This window comes from Cygnus atratus, chromosome 27, assembly GCF_013377495.2.
Source record: "Cygnus atratus isolate AKBS03 ecotype Queensland, Australia chromosome 27, CAtr_DNAZoo_HiC_assembly, whole genome shotgun sequence".
Lineage (NCBI taxonomy): Eukaryota > Metazoa > Chordata > Aves > Anseriformes > Anatidae > Cygnus > Cygnus atratus.
In genome coordinates, this window is record NC_066388.1 from 5395462 (window position 1) to 5416442 (window position 20981).

A 20981-nucleotide genomic window follows, 5' to 3' on the forward strand; every position below is an offset into this window, starting at 1 on the left:
GCGCTGCTTTCCGTGCTTTCAGCAGTGGAAGACGTGAGCTGGGGCTCGCTGAGCTGGATCCAGCTGCTGCTCACAGCTGCAAATTCATCTCTTCAGCTGCAATTAACCCAAACTAGCCCAATCTGGCTGTGAAATCGGGCAGTGGGGGCCAGGTCCAGCTCCTTCCTTGAGAGGCACAGCCTGAATTCACGCTATGGCAGTAAAATAAACGCTGCCGTTGCAAGGAGCTTGGTGCATCCTGGGCGTGACGGCAGGGCTGCGACTCAGAACAGGAACCGGCGGCTGCATCCTCTTTCGCCCTTGGCTCCCCAGGCCACCATTTCTGCTTCTACTTGGAGCAACTTCCCTTTCTGCAGGGCCCAGGCTTTCCCCATGGGGGGGAGGGGGGAAGGGAGATGGAGGCTGGAGCCCCCTTAGCCCTTTGGGGCACATCGCCCTGTCCTGCAGCCACCCTAGATGCTTTTTTGCTCCATTTGAGTGTTGGTGAATGCAACAGCCCTTCCTTGTATTTGTCCTGCATCTCACTCGCATTGCATTGCAGATGGCTTTGCAGACATGCAGCTGTTTGTCTCCTGGAAATACAGCTTTAAATGGCATAGGATGCAATATGCCTGCTGCTGTGAGTGTGGTCTGTGTCCAGATCCCCTGACTCTCGCTGGGCAGCTGAGCTGCACTTCTGCTTGTACCTACAGCCTTTCCTCCAACAGCAGCCCCATTTCACCCCATTTTGATTCTGTCACTGTTGCAAAAACCCTAAACCACTTTTGGGGACCATTCAACAAGCAAAAAGCTGCCCATGTCTCCTGGACTCTGCACTCATGGACGTGTTTGGACATTCGGGGATGCTGTCCTGTAGTGTTTGGCCGTGTCAGCTTCACTTTGCTGCCGAGCAAAACATTTCCTGAAACCCCACGCTGGGCCATGCCCTTCGGCAAGCGCTTTTCTAGTGCGACCACGGTGCCGAGGACACCCACTTCCTCAAATGCAATGAGCAGTGTGCTGAGAGTGGCCCCAGCCTTTTGGTGCAGGCTGGGGCCACGCTGCTGCATCCCCACGCAAAGCGGGGGAGCAAAAAGTGGAGCAAAAAAGGCGCTGTTGCCTCCGCGGTGTTGGGGAAGCAAGAGAAGAGCTTTACAGGAGAGCAGAGCAGGAAAGGACTTTTATGGGGTTGCTCGCAGCCGCTCGCAGATGAGGGAGGAGGAAGTACGTTGGCAAATCAACCCTCGCCGAGCTCTTGTTCTTCGTGGGGGGAATCGCACCCCGGGCGCAGGATCCCTGTGGGGCTACCCAAGCTCCACTTCAGCCCGTCTCCTAAGTGTGCTCCCTCGAAAAACAAAAATAAGCTCTTTCTGATCCAAAATGTCCCTCAAACTGCCGCGGAACTGGGATTTCAACCTGAAAATGGATGCTACGAAAATAGGTACCGTGACTGCTTCTTTATGCCCTTCTGTTCCTGCTTCAGCCTTTCAGAGCTGGGATCCGCAGGGTGCCCATGGCTGAGCCCAGCAGTGATTCCAGCTGCGGCCCATACCCCAAAACCTTTTGGGCCTTGGTGGGGGGACCTGGCCCAGGCTACTGCTTTCGAGACAGCAGATGGTTTGCAAATGATTTGTAAGAAATTATTTGCAAAGCTGCCACAGGGATGCTGCATGAGTGTGGCTGGGGCTCTGGGGACTGGAGCCGTGGGGTGGCCCAGTGGGGTTGGGGACAGGGTGACAGTGTTGCAAATCCAAACTCCAGGTTTTGAGGGGATTTAAAATACAGGGTCTCATTTTGCTGAGCAAACCTTGGAGGAGGTGGAGCGCAGACAGAGAGGTGTAGGCTGGAGGAAGCAATCCTGCTCTTGCTCAGGTGTCTTCGCCCACCCCAACGTCACTGGTTTCCTCTCACCGGTGGTGTAGAGCCCTCTGACGCCCGCGCTAGGCTCTGTGCTGTGGTGGTGGCTTTGCTGCCTGGTTTCCTGACCCTGCCCAGGTTTTACGTGGTTCCTGTCCACTCTGGGATCCATCTCCAGCATGACAACTACTTAGATGCGTCCTTGGGAAGGAGTGAGGGGTCCCTACAACAGGCTCTGGGGCCAAAATACGACCTGCTTCGCATCAAGCAGCCAGGGAGGGGTTTGGGGGGCAAGGATGCAGCATCTGAGGAAGGGGCGCATGAGCCCAGCCCTCCGCATGCACCAAAGCAAAGCTCCCTGGTGGTGCTGGCACCGGTGCCAAAACAGTCAAGGCAAGTGTTGGTGGGGGGATTTCTCCTGACACGGGGGGATTTAACTGAGCAGGTCTCCACAGTGCTGAGCTCTTCCTCCCTGCACCTCACATCAGCTTGTGGTGTTGTCCTGGCCAGATTTTCTTGCAAAGGCCGTTGGGACTTTTATCCAGAGCCACTTTGGCTGGGGCTGCCCAGCCATTGCTTCGCAGAAAGCCCCAGACGATGCAGTGCTGGTCCCAGTGGCTGCTGCTGTGGCCAAGCTCAGTGGTGTGCAGGATAGGGCCCTGGGAGTTGCAGCTGGACAAAATGGTGCCATTGCGTGCACTTGCTGGCTTGCAGAACAGTGGTGGGGACCTCCCCCCCCCCCCCCCCCCCCCCAGACATCACAGAAGCATCCTGGATTTCTGCATTGCCCGTTCTTAGGACAATTGGCTTTTTTTTTTTTTTTTTTTTTTTTCTCCTGTGGAGCATTGTGTAAATTCAATCAGTATCTCAAAAAATAAAGGGTCAGGGGATGCTGAGGCTGCTGGCTGCCCACAAGGAGATACAGCAGAGGTGTCACACAGGCTTGAACCCGTGTTGTTATCAGGAATTGCTTTTCGGTAGAAAATTCACTTGCAATGGTATCTTTTTTGTGGCGTGCAGCATGGCCCCAGGCTGCGATGTGTGTGTGTGTGTGTGTGTGTTTGCAGGGACCTGAGCTGCAGGTGCTGCTCTTTGCAGAGACTCTTATCATGCTTCAGGGTGTCTAGCCCATGGGACCAGCCACTGCCGTCTGCAGGGACGTGACTCACTTGTGGAAAATAATCTCATATTAGTCACCATTGCTTTTGCTGGATCCTCCCAGTTTCTGGTACTTCCCTCTACATGTCCCTAGCTGTGGCCATGGCACAAGAGGCTTTTGAGAACCCAGGGACAGCTTGCTGGCTCCTGTGTGCTTCCTCACGTTGAGACAAACACAAAGCTATTTATTTCCATGAAACAGAAAACTACATGTGCAGCTGTCATTGCAAAACCTATTGGAGAACATTTACTGCTTTTTATCGCACATACCCAACATCCTTCAAGAGGGATGGCAGGGAGGTTGTGTGCACGAGAAAAGGATTTGGAGCAGGGACTGGTGGCTGTGTGGGCACTGCAGTAACACCCGATGCAATTTGTCACACTTCAGCAGGGCTCCTCCTTTCTGGGAGCAGCCAGCAGGATGCAGACACCCCACTGCGGCCAGTCCCCAGAGCTGGAGGAGGAGCAAGGATGTTTTGGAGGAAATATTCAACTACAGAGGTGGTTACCGCAGGAAATGCTTCAGGGGGCACCGTATTTGCTTTTAGGGGCTCTTTCCTGCCCTGCAAACACAGCAGGGATGCGCGGGTGAAGGGCTGCACCCAGGGGAGATTGCAAGTGGTGGGACAACCTGGGGGAAGCCAGGGAAAAAGCCTCACCCCAGTCCTGCATGAAATTTTCAGCACGTGAGCTGGGTATTGCACTGGCCACAGAAGGTAGAAACTTGGAAAAGTGGTCAGGGAGGTAGCCGCAGCCTCGGTAGTTCTGGTTTTGTGAACACAGAAAACTTTCCACCAGCAAAAAATAGCATCACTGTCTGCAAAGGCAAGATCCCCGCAGCAGCTCCCACTGCATGCCTCTGAAGTGGGGATGGCTGCTAGGGAGGGATCGCGTGACAGGTATGAAAGATCCTGCAAACTGCTGATTTGGCCTTAAGTTAGCCCAAAGTACAGGGAGAGCTCTCTCACGCAGAGGGAAAAAAACATCTGTGTGTATCGTGCACATGTGAGCATGTGATCACAGCTAAGCCATATGTGGTTGCACCTTGAATACAGCATTTCGAGAGTGCTGATGCTAAAGTAAAGGGGACCCAAATGTACCACACCATTCTTCATGTGCCAGGGAAAACATGGGAATGGCTGCAAACAGGGAGAACAAACTGTATTTCCAGCAAGGACTGGGCAATTTAAGCTCAGGACTGAAAGCAGGAGGAATGTCTGCGTAGCAGTGCTGGCTAGGTCACTCCCTTTACACGATGCAGAGCCCTGTTGCAGTGGTGATGGGCTGAGGGGGAGGACGGTATCACTGATAAAAGGTAATAAAATGTTGTCTTTTTTGTAAAAGACACAATTTCTCCTTGCAAGCCCTGGGCCACTGGAATATCAAAGCTGCTGGGCTGATCTCTTAGTGGAAGATGAACACGGAGCTGGTGGATGGAGACATCCTGGTTGGGACCAATCCTGACACAACTGCATCCTGGATTCCCACCCCCTCGGGTGCAAGCACGGACCCTGCCAGTTGCTTTGCAACATCTTTGTTTGGGGTTAAGCCTCAGTGGTGCTCAGTACAGAGACTTCATTCTGCTGACGTTGGTGCTTATTAAACGTAGCATCAGCATCTCTGTTTCACTGAAGGGAAGCTGAGGTGCTGTGATCAGACAGGAAACAGAAAGCAAAATTCTGGGAGGTGATCTGAGTGCCATCAGCTCACGAGAGCGCTGCTTTCTGCAGATTGGGGCTGATGTGGAGTTGTCTCACTCAGGATTCTTGCCAGAGTGATGGGCTGTGGTTTCTGCAGAGCAAAGAGCAAAGCGGTCGCGAGAGGCAGGCACCTCGCAGCCCGCATTCCAGCCCTGTGGACCATTCCCCTGTGGAGCCAGCATCAGCTACACAACATGAAAGAATAGGATTTAGGAGGAGGACCGATGCTGCTTGTAAGCAGTTTGCTGAGAATTGTGTTCGTATTTATGAAATTTGAGTAATGCAGATGTTTTGGCAAAGAGCAAAGAAGCTGCCTGCAGCTGGAGGAGCAGTGTGGAGGAGCCGTTTGGTTGCTGCAGCAGGGCAGTCCCTAGGAGCAGGATTTTTCAGGGCAGCAGGCTAGCAAATCCCTTTCAAAGGTCCTTGCTCACAACCACATCCTCTGTGGGGGACATCTCACGTCAGAAGATGATGAGATATAAGCAGCATCCTTACCATGCATGCTTTGAAGGATGATTTTTGGATTCACCATCATTTTTTAGAAAAGGATTTGCAATGCTGTGGTGGTTTCAGTGGGCAGGTGAGCTCAGAGCTTCCTGCCCGTGCTGGGCTCCAAAGGACGAAGGTAAAATGCAGTGGGGTTTCTTGCTCTGGGCGATTTGGAAGGGGAATCTAGGAATGGTCCCAAACTGCAGCACCTCTGAAGCAACTGCTAACCATGCAGTGATAAATGCAAAACATTTCGCAGGTCCATGCTCCCCGTGGGTGTCTGTGTAGATGCAAGATGCACTGGTCCCAAGCATCACAAGGCCATAATTTTTAATTTTTCACTTTTTTAAGCTTATCCTTTGAACATGGTCAACAAATTCCCAACACTCACAGCTAATGCAGCTTTTGCAGCTCTCTGCTCCACTGACTGACTTGGGGGAAAAGTGGGCACTGGGCGTCAGACCTATGGGATGGCTGTGGCTTACCCCCGCGGTGCTGCACAACGCCACCTTTGCAGCCCAGTCTCCACTGTCCAAATCCTGCACTGCAGGACTTGGCCGCGTGTCACTGTTTCTAGCAGGGCGGGTATCTGGAAATCACCATGTGCAGAGACTAGCAAAGTTGAATTCCCCTGTAGTCACAAATTAGTTTTACCCCACACCCATAAATGCTCACCCAACCCAGCTGGGTTGGCATTGGGGTCCTGTAGTGCCTGGTCCAGAGGCAAAAACCAAAGCATCCCTTCTGGAAACGATTCCTCCCAAGGCATTTACTATCACAGAAGCATTTGGAGGTGCCACGAGGCCACATGCTGGTCCCTGGTACAGATCAGTGTTACCAATGGGAAGCATCTGTGCAATGGGAGACCGGGGGTACCACTTTGCCCTGCTGGTAAATCCATACCAGCAATTTCCTCCTCCTTGACACTTTCCAGTATCCTTGCAGGAGGTCAGCCCCTTTTGCAATGTCAGGCAATGCTCTTCCAAAGCAAAACTCTATTTTCCAAACAGTTTTCATTATTTTTTTTAAACCTGGCTGGGTCATTTTGGTATTGCTGCTGCAGACTGTTTAGGGTGGGGATAAAAAAACAAAACAAAACAAAAAACCACACTTCCATTAAAAAAAAAAAAAAAGCTAATGATTTTCTTCGTGCTTGCAAGACAATTACTCCCACGCAGGAAAAAGGAAGCACACGCTGACAGATACTGCAGCCACTTCCTTTAAAACTCGATAGCCAGTTTGCTTGGTGCAGGCAGAGGGGCAGAGAGCCGCTCTCACCATCGCAGCTCGGTCGGCCCTGCAGAGGGGTCTGGGGTGGCTGGGCCCCCTGCATCCTCACCAGCCCGTCCCTCTCTCCCCGGGCAGCCCGCTCCAAGAGCGTGATGAGTGGCGAGGCAGCAGCTGTCCGGCCAGGCTCCCCCAACCCGCTGGAGCGGCCCCTGAAGATCGGCTGGCTGAAAAAGCAGCGCTCCATTGTCAAGAACTGGCAGCAGCGGTACTTCGTGCTCAAGGGCCAGCAGCTCTACTACTACAAGGACGAGGATGATGTCAAGCCACAGGTAGGATGAAGGCCGCCAGCTTCGCAGGTCCTCGGCCTGCTGCTTTCCACTGCTTTGCTGGGTGGAAACGGTTGGGGATAGGTCTGGAGAAGGGTTTTTAAGAGGTTTTCTGCCTTGGGGTGGTAACAGAGATGAGATGTCCCAACAAGGTTCTTTGTCCATGCACTTAAATCCACACAATGCTTGCAGACCCTGCTGGGGCTGGGCCTGCACAAACCACTGCTCAGGGAAGGAAGGTGTGGGAGCACTCTGGCTGGGAGGACATCAGCTTCTTGTCCCAGTTTATATGGATCACTTTTCAGGTTTTCAACCATTTTCTCCACGCTGTGACTTTATTTCTTTATTTGAATTTCCACCATCTTTTCCTTGTTTTGAGAGTTTTCAGGGAAAGACCCTCCCCTTTGCCGGAAAAGCCATTCTCTGTAGTTGTTGTTACTGATAGCAAAAATAATCCCAAACTGACAAAAGCTCTCAGGGGGCAGGCAATCATCAGATCCTGGGTGTGAAAGCACGGGGCTGAGGCAGTGGGGCACATATCCTATTTCTGTCTCTGTTCTCTTTTGGGGGTGATGGGGAGGAACTGTTTCCCTAGCTGTAAATGGGGTTGTAGAAACAGAAAGCGCTGCAGTGAAGCTTATTGCTATTCATGACACTTTTGGCAGCCCTTGCCACTGTCCTGGCTCATTTCACGCCCTGCTGACCCCACCAACAATTTAGCTCGATGCAGCTGCAGTTCAGGCTGTTGGAGCGCTGACACCCAGATCCCCACTGCCCATGGAGCTCGGCGGCTTTCAGGAAGCTGAAATTACTGAGAAACCCCATTTCTGTGGCGTGGCCCTGCTTCCGGCCGGGAGGTCTCCACACTGACTCACGCACCCACTGTCCCCATGTGCCTCGGCTGCTCCCCACCCATCCCCGCCCCCGGGGACCGAGCCACCCAGCTCGGACAGGTCAATCTGGGGAAAGACAGACCACAAGAAATGGCTGTTTTCTGCCTTTTTATTTATTTATTTTCCCCCCTCTTTTTCTCCTTTTTCTTCTTTTCCTGCACTCCACTCCTCTCCTGTAAACTTTTTGGTTTGGATTTTGGTTTTAAGTGACACTGTGTTAAATGAACAGTTTTACTGCTCCAGTGCAGTGGGAAGAGAATGCTCTGGTGTATTGCCATGTTCCTTCTCCTTTGCATTTTCCTCCTCTACTTACAACAGGGGTTAAAAAACACAAGAAGGGAAGAAAAAAAGAAAGAGGGACATAAGCAGTTTTTCTCATTCTGAGGATCACTTCATCAGAAAAACTGGCATTTAAGCATTATTGTTTGAAGTCCTTTTTAGCACCTCTCTTATGAAGAAAGACTGAGAGAGCTGGGAATGTTCAGCCTGAAGAAGAGAAGGCTCCAAGGAGACCTCATTGCGGCCTATCCGTATTTAAAGGGGTCTTATAAAAAAGGTGCAGAGCAACTTTTTGCCTGGGCAGATAATAATATGACAAGGGGGAATGGCTTTAAACTAAAAGAGGAGAAATTTAGATTAGATGTTAGGAGGAAATTCTTCACTCAGATGGTGGCGAGGCACTGGCACAGGTTGCCCAGAGAGGTTGTGGATGCCCCATCCTTGGAGGTGTTCAGGACCAGGCTGGATGAGGCTCTGGGCAACCTGATCTAGTGGGTGGCGTCCCTGCCTATGTCAGGGAGGTTGTAACTAGATGATCTTTGAGGTCCCTTCCAACCCAAGATGTTCTGTAATTCTATGATTCTGTGGTACTTAGGTGATATATATATATATATATATATATATATATATATATTTGCCAAGAGAAAAATTGTAATGAGAAACTGAGTTCCTGCAATCTGTTTCAAAGGAGGACTTTGATGCTCAGGGCTGACACAAAGCAGTGTCATTCTCACAGAGATGGGTCATGGGTATTTTCAGCTCCTGCTCTGCTTGGTCCTAGGGCTGCCTGTCTCTCCAGGGAAGCACCATAAAGGAGGTAGCTGGCAACTCAGAGGAAGGAGGGAAATTTATCTTCGAAATCATCCCAGGTGAGGATGCTTCACTCTACTTTTTTGCCTGCTTTTGGGATGGACTGTTCACCCAAAATCACTTGGGCAAGTCATTTTGCCTGCCTTTTTACTCCAACTTCTTTTCAATGCCTCCCCAGCATTGCATATGAAAGCTGATGTTGTCCTTTCAGAATTTACATGTCAGGATGTCCCATGCTGAGAAGCCTTCCCAGCCATAACATTAAGCATTTTCTATTCCCTTCTTGCAAAGCTTCAGTGAGGGTGAAACATAAGAGCACTGCTTCCTTTCACAGCCAAATAGATATTACTGGGGAAACTGGGAGCCAGAAACCTTTAGCAAAGAATCCACCAAGTTGTCTTTTTTCTGTCCAATCCTCGCTATACATTGCCTATAAATGCTTTTTGCAGGGATCTCTGGAGATCTGAACCGGGCAGGGCAGGACACCTGTGTGCTCATGGCCACTTCCCAGTCCGAGATGGAGGAGTGGGTTAAATCCATCCGACGGGTGCTGGGTTCAGCGTCAGGAGGTAAAGGGGAATGGGAACAACTCTCTGAGGGATGTTTTCGTAGTGTCTCATGCTCCGTGTTGCTTCTGTGCAAAAATTTCAAAGCTGGTCACATAAATCCATGAAAATGGAAAGTGGAGCGGCAACTCTAACTTGTAATGCCTTGGAGGCCTTCCCTGAGGCTGGACCTCATGGTCTGCCGAAAACACAGGCAGAGTTAAGCAAATGGCAGTCAAGAGTGAATGGAGATTTCCAGTCTCCTTTCAACCTCTTTGGGGAACTTCCTCATTGACCTATTGACTTCAGAAAGCGTCGATCCTGAGGACAACTCCTATTCAATGTGTTGGGGAAAGGCACTGAAAAAAAAATCTCATCTTTCATTTTCCTTCTTTGCTTTTCCCCCAGCTTTTCTCATTCTGCTTAGCCCTCCTTCCCCCATTTTCTCTGCAAACTCTGCCTTAGACACGATTGCCCACTCCATGTGCAAGCAAGGCTTGTGCTGATGGGGTCCTCGCTTCCAGACCCTTGGACACTTGTTTGTGCCACTACTAGGTTGTGGTCACGGAGGGATAAAACATGAACCGATTGGAGAGGAGCACAGCTTCAATTTGCCACGGTGGGCGATCCCCGCAAAGGAAGTAGCTAAGCTCGCTCCAGCCACTTTTCCTATACAGATAAACTACCCTGGCTTCCTATAAGGTTGATTTATCCAGACTTTTCCTATGGATGATAAGCAACATCCACCAGACAAAGCAGGCCTGAGAGCCCCGTTAGCACTTCTGCAAAAGAGATGGTTGTCCTGAGCCTCTCCTCCTCCTCTCTGTGCTTCACCTTGACTATTTAGAATCATAGAATGGCTTGAGTTGGAAGGGAACTGAAAGACCATTTAGTTCCAACCGCCCTGCCGTGGGCAGGGATACCACCCACTAGATCAGGTTGCTCAGGACCTCATCTAACCTGGTCTCGAACACCTCCAGGGATGGGGCATCCATAACCTCCCTGCAAAACCTGTTCCAGTGCCTCGCCACCATCTGAGTGAAAAATTTCCTTCTACCCTCTAATCTGAATCTCCCCTCTTTTAGTTTTAATCCCTTCCCCTTTCTCCTATCATTATCTACCCGAGTAAAGAGTCTTCTCCATCTTTTTTATAAGACCCTTTTAAATATTGAAAGGCTGTGATGAGGTCACCCCAGAGCCTTCTCTCCTCCAGACTGAACAGCCCCAGCTCTCTCAGCCTTTCTTCATAGGAGAGGTGCTCCAGCCCCTTGATCATCTTTGTAGCCCTCCTCCGGACCTGCTCTAACAGCTTCACATCCTTCTTGTGCTGGGGGCTCCAGACCTGGACACAGTACTCCAAAGGGGCCTCACAAGGTCAGAGCAGAGGGGGACAATCACCTCCTTTGACCTGCTGGCCGTTCCTCTTTTAACACAGCCCAGGATACAGTTGGCCTTCTGGGCACACGCTGCCGACTCATGTTGAGCTTTTCATCCATCAGAATCCCCAAGTCGTTCTCTGCAGGGCTGCTCTCAATAAGTTCTTCTCTCCTCAATAAGTTCTTCTCCCAGTATATGCTCATGTCCAGGATTGTCCCTTTTCTACACTTTTTAAAAATGGGAGTGATGTTTCCCTTTTTCCAGTCACCAGGGACTTCACCTGACTGCCAGGACTTTTCAAATATGATGGAGAGAGGCTTGGCAACTACATCAGGCAATTCCTTCAGGACCCTGGGATGCAATGATTTACATCATTTTGATAACGGTTGTGTCCTGTGCTGCAGCTGTATAAGACGAGCAACAAGCAGCTCTGACCTCCTGAAGCTCCTGCTTGAATAGAAGTTTGGATGCTATTTTCATTTGCAATCCAAATGTTTTCTGCCTCTAAACTGAAATGTGCTGTGCCCCAGGGAAGGCAGCTTTACTCATCTGAAATTAGGATGGCCTGAGCCAGAAATGTTCAGGATGTTGCCCCTCTGGCTTTAATATTTCATACCAACTCCACATCTGATCCTTGCTTAAACTTCGGAGGCTGACACTTCTTCTAGCCTGATAAAGTGATCTTATATGACGGAAAATGTGAATTTACAGTAGTACAGAGAGCACTGAGGATAGTAGAGGAGTCAGGCTCTACAGAGCTGCACTTCATGTTGATATAGAGATGAACAGACACCGAAACTTCACGCTGTAGGTTTTTGGCTTCAGTGCAAGCCAATACAATGTGTGCTTTTAAAACAACGCCCTGCACAGCAGAGGTTTTGGCAGGAGCTCACCTGGAAGCCGCCCTGCGTGAGCCAGCCAGTTGTGAGCTTGCTGCACACCAACATGCCAAGCAGCTGCAAAGTATGAAGCAGCATCAAAACCAGCTCCAAAATCTTCGGTCCAGGAGCAGTTCTGCAGGGCTGGCCACCACCCTGCAATGACAGCCACCTTCTGGGTGGGCATTGTGTTGGTACAGGGAGGTTTCCTGAAACCAGCCACTCTGCCAGCTTGCAGTTAAATGAGCAATTCAAAATCAGCTACCACAACAGAGGGCAAAACAAACAAACAAACAAACAAATTTAAAAAGTCATATGCTTTTATTGTACACAATTGACAAATTTATATATATTATTTAAAATCATAAGCAAGTCTCATATAAATGAAAAAACCCCACTACTGGGCAGGTGCAGACAAGCTTTGTGGTTCCAGATGAGGGTGTTTACTTGAATTTTCCTGGTCTGGAAGATCCACCAGGATTAGTTCAGCCTTCAGAGCATGAGGTGAACACACCACAGGCACCGCCATGGAAAAAATATGGTAGAGGACCATAGGACCCTTTGCCATTACCCCAGAGCCACTTTGAGTTGGGATTCCTGTGCTGTTACCATGCCTCAGGCTCCGAGGAGGAAGAGCTGGGATGCAGGCTGCTGCCTTCCCACCTTTGAGCTCTTTTGCTGCGAGTTTGGGAGGAAAAAGCCCTTGCTCCGAAGAAAAGGTACCACCTGCTGTAAACACTGCTTTTTTTTGCACAGGGGAGTTCTGAGAGGGTGAGGAGAGAGGGGAGGGGGAAGGAAAGCAGTGAAATCAGTAGGACTTCTAGCCCCACATCTTTGCCAGACTCCCCTTCTTAGTTCCTAGTGGTTTCCTGGGCTTTGTACATCCTTCAGGTTTGCACAATGTGCTCAGTTTCCCTCCATGCACCAGCCTTTTTGCTGTTCCTGCATCTCTGTCAGCACCCTGCTTTGAGGAAGGCAAGTGGCATGGTGTAAAATAAGAAAAAAAAATCAATGGTCATGGCTTGCTTTTAATCATTTTGAGAATGTAATTATTTGGAGGAGGTTTCATTTTGCTATTATTTCTTTGGAAGAAATTCTGTTCCCTTCTGTCAGCTTGCACTACTTTTGCAGCTCCTCACTGTTAGAAAGAAAAGCAGGTGCTGCTGTCGCCTCTGCACCTGATGCATGGTGGTGGGTAACTCACCTTTAGCAAAGCTGTTGGGCTCCTTTAACTCCAATGTCCTTTTCCTAGCGGTGTTTGGCCAACGCTTGGCAGAGACCATGGCCTATGAGCAGAAATTCGGGCAGCACCAGGTGCCCATCCTGGTGGAGAAGTGTGCTGAGTTTATCCGGGAGCACGGCGTGAATGAGGAGGGCATCTTCCGCCTCCCTGGCCAGGACAACCTCGTGAAACAGCTCAGGGACGCCTTTGACGCCGGGGAAAGGCCATCATTTGACCGGTAATGCTGGATTCTTCCTCTCCTACTCAGCTAGGTCTAATGCACCCTAATAACTGGGGAACAGCAGCCTAACCCCTTTGCAGGAGCCCAGCAATGCCCTGGTGGAAACTTGGACCCTTCAGAGGGGCTCAGCACAGACAGAGTGTTCAGCAGACACCTCAAAAAGCAGGATTGTGATAAGAGATTTATGGAAATCTTTGAGGAGGAGTTTAGGGACACTCAGTCCCCCCACAGTAGCATTCCCAGGACCAGCCAGGAAAGGAGACAAAGGGAAGAGCCTAAATAGCCCAGGACAGAGGTTTGAAAGGAGAGCAAGTAAACAATTGTTCAGGGAAGATCCTATAGCTCATAGGAGAAGTCATTTCTTTCCCTGCCAACCCACTGGCACATTTTTCTCCCGTTGCTTTTCCCTGTGACACCATGCAGAAGTGAGAGAGAGATTTTGGCTGTTGTGAAGGCTGATCCCTCCTGACTCCCTTCCTCTACATGGCTAAGAAGAAAGAGAAAACCACCTAAAGCCAAGAGAGCTGCCCATCGCTGCCTGTAGGTCTCAGGGAGGCTCTGAGGAGAGGTGTTTGCTGCTGCTATCCCTATCATACCCCTGTGCAAAGAAGAAGGGGAAAAAGAAGAAGAAAAAACCCACCCACAAACTGCCAGCCCTGGTGCATCTCTTCGTAAAGCTGTCCCTTGATTGCTCACAGACCTGCTGCCCCTGCACTGCCTCATTGTCTCTAAGGGGGTTTCCCTCCTCCAAGCCAGACCCTACCATGTGCTTTTGTCCATGGTTGTAGGAGGTATTGCCCTGTGTTCCCCACTCACCCGTGTGGTTGCTGCATGGCTTCAATCCCCCCTTTATGCTGGTGACAGCAGGGAGTCCATCTCTGGGTCAGCTGGCAAAGACCAGGGCACCCAACAACAGGGACCCCCCTCCTTTTTTGTGAGGAGTCTGCCTAAGCAGAGGACAGGGGCCATATCTCTGTGCACCTGTCCCTAGTCGCAAAACTTTTTCTGTTTTTATCCTGGTTTATGCAGCTCTGTTAGGAAAAAACCACAGCACTTTTACCCATATAATCCGTGTGCTGTGCAAGGCAGAGCCATGTCTGCTTTGTAAGTGTAACCAACCCAGCCCTTGTTTTTGCAGCTGAATATTTCTTTTTTTTCTGTGTGCCTGAGTCCTGTTGCAACCTGTATGGGGGTCATAGGAAGGTGAAGCTTTTATTTTTTTTGCAGAACTGTGTTTTGCAGCAGGGCATGGCAAGGGAGGTTGGCACTTCTCCCAGCACCCTGCCATGTTAACCCTGTGCTGCAGGGCTTGGGATGAACATCACTTTGGTACGACAGGGTGATCACAGCCCCCGTGCACTTCAAACAAAATGTTTCCGTAGTAGTGAGGTAGGAGTTAGGAAGGCCAACAAAAGGGTTTCCATCAATGTGAATGCTGCAAGATGCTGGCTTTGCAGCCAGTTTGGGTTTGCACAGGCACATTTGCGTGCACAAGCACGGCACAACTGGGTGGGGAGAGTTAGAAAACTCCTGGTGCAGCCCAGGCATCAAGGATGTGTAATGGTATATATATGTAGGCCCTACAAAAATACAGCTCTGAAAAAATTATGCCATGACTATGTGGGTTTGTTAAAAAAATCATAGGATTTTAAAAACCTCAAACAATCCTAAAAATAAATGACCTGGGGGATTTTTGCTAGAAGTTTATAACAGTTTAGCAACTTCAAGGTAGGTCAAATTAGAGGCTTACGATCTTGACAGTGTCCTTTTGACATAATGTAAACTACATGGTATGCAAAGCTGCAAACATCTGGCCCAGCAGAACATCTTCAGTAATTGCTGTCAATCTTACAAACCCCAGGCAAGCTTCGCCAGCTCCATGCAGAGCGGGGAGCGCCTGCCAAGCATGTGAACACCAGACGGTGTTTGCATGCAAACTCTTGTGAGTCAAATGCAGGCTGGGAAGGCTCAGCCCGGGTATGAACACTGGGGACCTGCAGCAGAGAAAATCTCCACCAAGCATTTATTTTCCTGCCAGCTGGAGCCATTCCCCGGCTTGGGGTGCCCTGTGAGTCTCCCCCAGCTTGCTTTGGCTTCCGTATTTATAGTTCTCTGCCTCCTGCATCTATACACAGAGCTTAAATACAGTCCCCTGCTCCTGGGGCAGGGTAGGGTTTTTTCACTGTCTTGGTCTGATTTTGATGTGTGTGGCTCTCACAGGGACACGGATGTGCACACCGTGGCCTCCCTGCTCAAGCTCTACCTGCGGGAGCTCCCCGAGCCGGTTGTGCCCTGGATACAGTATGAGGATTTCCTGCTGTGCGGCCAGGCGCTGGACATGGATGAGAGAAAGGTAGAGAGCTGCATTTGTTTCTCTCCTTCTGGCCTTAAAATGAGCTGCACTTGTGAGCTGGAGTTGCAGAGTGCATATTTAGCTGTGCATTATTAGCTGTGTAATTACTGAGCTTGGAAACCTGAAAAAAAAATTGAAAAAGAGAAAATCTCCCCAAACCAGTGGAATTTCCCAACTTGGGAACATGGGCTTATCAACTTTAAATCTTAAATTTCAAAAGCAGATCTAAGAGCTAGTCCACTGCACTTTTCATTTGGCCCTTGCAGCAAACAGCAAGTGTGAAAACCAGCAGAGAAAGGAAATGGTACCTCCTGCAGCTGCCGTTGGCCTGAGCTGAGAGTGGAGCTGGCAGAGGGCTACAGGCGAGAGCAAGGACAGAAGTGGGGGTCTGGGAGAGGACTGCAGGGGTGAGAAGCAGATGGGAACTGTCTCTTCCTAACGTGTTTTGGTGGAAAAGAAGCCACCCGTGCTGCGAGAAGGTGCTCAGGAATCCTGTTCACAGGAAAATAAGATGGGTACCATCCCCAGTCAATTGAGGTCTGTGAACTGCCGTGTTCAGCCCTGTATTTCAAGGGTAAATGTTTCTTGTAGCTTGTTTCAATTCAGGATATTTGGGGTTAAACATATACTAAATGTTCCTATACAAGAAATGGGAGGCCATTAGGCGTTTTCCCAGGTGCTCAGCACTCACTGCTGGGCTGGAGGGGACCTGTGCCTTCCTTCACTGCCAGGCAGCAGCGGTGCAGGGCAGTGGGCTGCCTCTTCCTGCTGAGCAGTGTACAAATGCGTCACAGTGTCTGTGCTGGGTCACCCAAAGAAATGTCGTTGCCACGATTTCACTTCCAAGGCAAGCAAATGCCAGGTGAGACCGTACAGGGATGGCTGGAGCAACAAAGAGCCTCTCTTAAATCCTTGTACACCCGTGAATCTTTACAGAGCTATTCCTTAACTTGCATTTAGGGTCATCAGGAACTTCTGGAGCAACTGTCTCTCCTTCCCAGAGACAACTACAATCTCCTCAGCTATATCTGCAGGTCAGTCCTTTGCATAAGGTATAAAGAGCTCAGATTTGGTGTTGGTGAGGAGAAATATCATCCCAAATTGAGGCTGATTCCTCAAGTGAGACCTCTCTCTTCCAAACTGTGTGTTGTTTCCCCTCCTGAATTTTGTTAAGGGAGAGTTTCAGCCATGGGGATAAACACCTCAGTGATGTCTGAGCAAAAATGCATACCCTGTAAACCTCAAACTTACTTACGAACCCCTGAGAATAAAAATCAGGTGTAGTTATTTTTAGACAAAGCCTTGCACAGTGAAAGTCAGGTTTCACCCAGCCTGGCCCCAGGTGAGGTGTGATTTCTCTCTTGTTATTAAATATTAGATAAATTGTTATTAAATTAAAAATCTTGTTATTAAATATTAGACTTTTTTCCCCTCTACTGTTTGCATTTTTTGAGGGTGTGCATCACATATCATCACATGGTGGTTTTCCTACTGGCACCAATTAGACCCAGCTCCAGCATGCAGCTATAAATCACCTGTATGCTTCTGTCCTGTCCTTGGGATTTAGAGGAAGAGGACAGATTAATTCAGGATTTTATCCCAGTGGATGTCTAAGACTTTTTTGCAGAGTCTTTCTTTTCTGACTGGAAATGTTTGCCGTTGGATTCTGGCAGGTTTCTACATGAAATACAGCTGAACTCTAGCGTCAACAAGATGAGTGTGGATAACCTGGCAACAGTCATTGGAGTGAACCTCATCAGACCCAAGATAGAGGATCCTGCAACTATTATGAGAGGTAACAGGGACTCCTGGAATAATTGGCATAGGAGCACCTGATATGTTGAAGCACTCAGTTGCATCCACAAACTTAAAATTAAAAAATTTCTAAGGTAGACCCCTGGTTATAAGCCAGACACATGCCTGGGTACAGTAAGTACTACAAAGTAAAGCTAAGGACTAGTTAGGCTATAAATGTGCTTGTGGTGTCAAAAACCCTTTTGCAGTATTAGTTGCACTACTTTCCCCATAGATTTTTAGTTATTAGTTGCACTGTTTTCCCCATAGATTTCAAACAATTCAGGAATTTGCTGAAGTCACCTTTCTTTTGCTTAGAGCAGGGAGGTGTGAAATTCTTCTTAGAGAAACAAAGGAAGCTCAAAGAAATTACTGCTTAGTTTAGCCAAACTCTCATCCTGTGGGCATGGACTGATGTAGCCAAACTAAGAGAAGTATTTTGAGGCCAAAGACTGCTCTGATTTACAGGCAGGATGATAATGATACTGGACATCACATGCAAATTTTCCAGACATTCATATACCTGTTGGTATAACTGATGCTCTTAGTTTGCTTCTTGAGCCAAAGCAGCACAATTTGTGTTTTGGTGCAGCTGAGCAGACTCTCAACTGTTTTGGTGTGACATAAAATTCCCTCCCTTTTTTTTGGTTTTATGATCATGCTCTCTGTGCTCACCTGCATTTCTATGTGCATATCCATTCTGGACACCAGAAAGACCAACCAGGAAACACAGCTGTGGGTGAAAAAATGCCTGTAACACTGGGTTTGCTGCTAATGTGTCCCTGACTTCTTCCAGGCACTCTGCAGATCCAGAAAGTGATGACTGTGATGATCAGTGACCATGCAGACCTCTTTCCCCCATCCAAGGATGTGATGCCCTCCCCACCGACCCAACAAAATGACAAGAAAGCTCCCATCCCACGCAGCTCTGTGGGCTGGGATGCTGCAGAGGACACCACGGTGCCCAGGGCAGACAGCTTGATCCAAAGGCAAACGGTAAGGGTAGAATTTTGGAGAATAAAACATGAATGCAATAAATGGCTGACTAATGATTATGGGATCTAATGGGTCAGCAACCCACTAGGAGTGCTTGCTATTAATAGGGTAAAGAACTGTAACTGTCATCCCTGGTAATACAAGTTCTTTCCTGGAAAACAAGTTCATTCCTGTGGAAAACTTACTGTTCTGGAAAGAATGATTTTTTTTTAGCTAACATCTTTTAGCTAAAAGGAAGAATAGATGAAGTCTTTTCTGTTCATGCTGGTAAAGTGAAAACATTGATGGTTAAAGGCTTTTTTCAGAAAGAAATAATTTCTGCAGAAAGCTCTTCATAATGGAAAACACGGTGCAATTCAGAATAATAGTATCAATGAATCGTGGAATCACAGAATCACAGACCGGTTTGGATTGGAAGGTACCTTAAAGCTGATCTAGTTCCAAATCCCCTGCTGTGGGCAGGGACACCTACCACTAGACCAGGTTGCCTGAAGCCCCATGCAGCCTGGCCTTGAGCACCTCCAGGGATGGGGCATCCACAGCTTCTCTGGGTAACCTGTTCTGGTGCCTCACTGCCCTCTCAGTGACAAATTTATTCCTTATGTAATCTAAACCTATCCTCATTTTTGGTTTAAAGCCATTACCCCTTCTTCCATCACTACACTTCCTTGGCAAAGAGTTCTTCCCCAGCTTTCCTATAAGCCCCCTTTATGTACTGGAAGGCCGCTATAAGGTCTCCCCGGAGCCTTCTCTTCTCTGGGATGAACAACCCCAAATCCCTCAGGCTCTCTTCATAGGAGAGGGGCTCCAGCCCTCTGATGGTCCTTGTGGCCCTCCTCCGTACCCATTCCAACAGGTCCATGTCTCTTTTGTACTGGATGAAATACAGGAGGAGAGCAGAGTAGAAGGGGAGAATCACTTCCCTCAACCTGCTGATAGAAGTAAATTTTTATGGAAAACTTGTGGCCATTCCTGTTGGCATGTTAAAACATCATTTGTGAATATTGCGGTCTCAGCAGTCACTGCCCACAAAACAGGATGAGGCTGTCCTAATGCCACTGCTCTATTTTTCAGAGAGACAACCTGAATGCCAGCAGTGCTCCCAGATTGGCTGTCAGCTCAAGTGCACCCAGCGAAGATAACGGCATGCAACCCTCCAAAGATACACTGGGAATGTGGAAAGCACAATCAAGGAAAAGAACTCAAACTTTACCTAACAGGAAATCTTTCCTGACAGCTGCTTCTCCAGCGGAGAAAGGCAACAATGACAAAAATGACATATTTGCCAGTGACTTTTGGAAAGGCTCCCCAGGGAGCAGCATGTGCTCCGTACCCTCTGAAGGACATAAGAGAACGTTATCCCATGATCTTTTCAAGCTGCTCGATCTTCACCGGGCTTCAACTTACGACAACGTGCCTACCTCTCCAGCAGAAAGTGATGAAGGCAGCAGCTCCAGCCCCATCCCTGCAAGCAGCAGCTCTGATAAGGAATTCCAACCCTGCCCTAGTCCCAGCCACCAGTCAAAGGAGCCGTCCAGTCCTGCCAGCAGCCCTGCTGAGGTCTCCCAGCCTGCTCCAGAGAGCAAGGAGTTTCTGCAAAACATGATCCTGAAGCTGGAGAAAGAAATGGAGGCACAAAAAAATGACTATGAGGAACAAATTAAAAGGTAATGTGCTGCGGTGTGCTGCCTTGGGGAGAGTATGAAGTCTTCAGCTGATATTATTACAGCAGCAGTGTTGCACAGGATTATTTACCCATACAGTATATAATAGCAATGACTAATGGTAAAATACAGTCTTACAGTATAGTATCTAAAATTAGATGCTCATGTGCTGTACTCTCATGACATAGTTGCTAATGTTAGTATGTTATTGCAATGCTGATACTCTATAGTTCTTTTTACACCACTGTATATAATATTTCTGCAATATTTATGTCATCATAATTATTGTTATTAGTACAATATTGTACTATTTTACTATCCAGAATTAGTAACAGTATTATTACAGCATCAGATGGTTGAAGCCATCATCGTTACTATAGCCTCACATATTGTTAGCATATTATTATATATCACGTGTATTGATTTATTGCATTATCTGATGTAGCCATTGGTGGTCAGGTGGTCAGATCACCTCTGTCTCGCTTTACTGCTTACTGGCATGGAGGTCAGACTCCCTGAGAGCCAAATGATGAATTCCCAGCGCTCTTCTGGGACCCAATCCTTTTCTACTCTGTTTCTCTTTTCAGCCTTGAGAAGGAAAACTATGAAGTCTGGGCCAAAGTGGTGAGGCTGAACCAAGACATTGAGAGGGAGAAGAAGAAGTCTGAGGAACTGGAGCTGAAGCTGATGAACATGGAGCGTTCACAGGAGGACTTGGAGAAGAAAAACAAGATGCTTGAGGAGGAGATAAAAAACATTGCTAAATCCAGGAGCAAAAATGATGCCAAAAACAACTAGGTGAAGACACTCAGGTGGGCACAAACATAAAATGCAGCTGCATGAATCCAAAGGAATTGCCAAGCAGTATTAGAGCCAGGGACTTGTATTGTCCGATGTCCTGCTACTGACCGTGGGCTAGTGTAGAGGATGGAGCCCAGAAGTTAGAGCATAGTTTAGGCTCTGAAACAGGAAATTTCAAAAATATTTTTTAGCTTTTTTTGTGTGTTTTTTCAACTCCTCTTTTGGCTGCTCAAGTTACCTGCAGAACTGGCCAACACCTCTTGCTGCTCAATCAAAATATCTTGCATGCAGGAGTTCAGGTTAAGGATACATGATGGCTTTATAAAAAACACAAAAACAAACAAAAACCATCAAGAGTCCTTCTTGCCAGCCAGCTGGCTCTTTGTTGG

At 48.5% G+C, this 20981-nt stretch overlaps 1 protein-coding gene across 1 annotated transcript; it reads left to right on the top strand.

Moving 5' to 3' along the window:
• Window positions 1-1359: 1359 nt before the first annotated feature.
• Window positions 1360-20589, top strand: ARHGAP25 (Rho GTPase activating protein 25). The gene is made up of 11 exons (XM_035568806.1): window positions 1360-1420; window positions 6549-6742; window positions 8693-8780; window positions 9171-9290; window positions 12774-12981; window positions 15205-15337; window positions 16298-16371; window positions 17011-17132; window positions 17928-18127; window positions 19202-19794; window positions 20379-20589. Exons 1-11 carry the CDS (start codon window positions 1360-1362, stop codon window positions 20587-20589), a joined length of 2004 nt encoding a protein of 667 aa, XP_035424699.1.
• The last annotated feature ends 392 nt before the right edge of the window (window positions 20590-20981 follow it).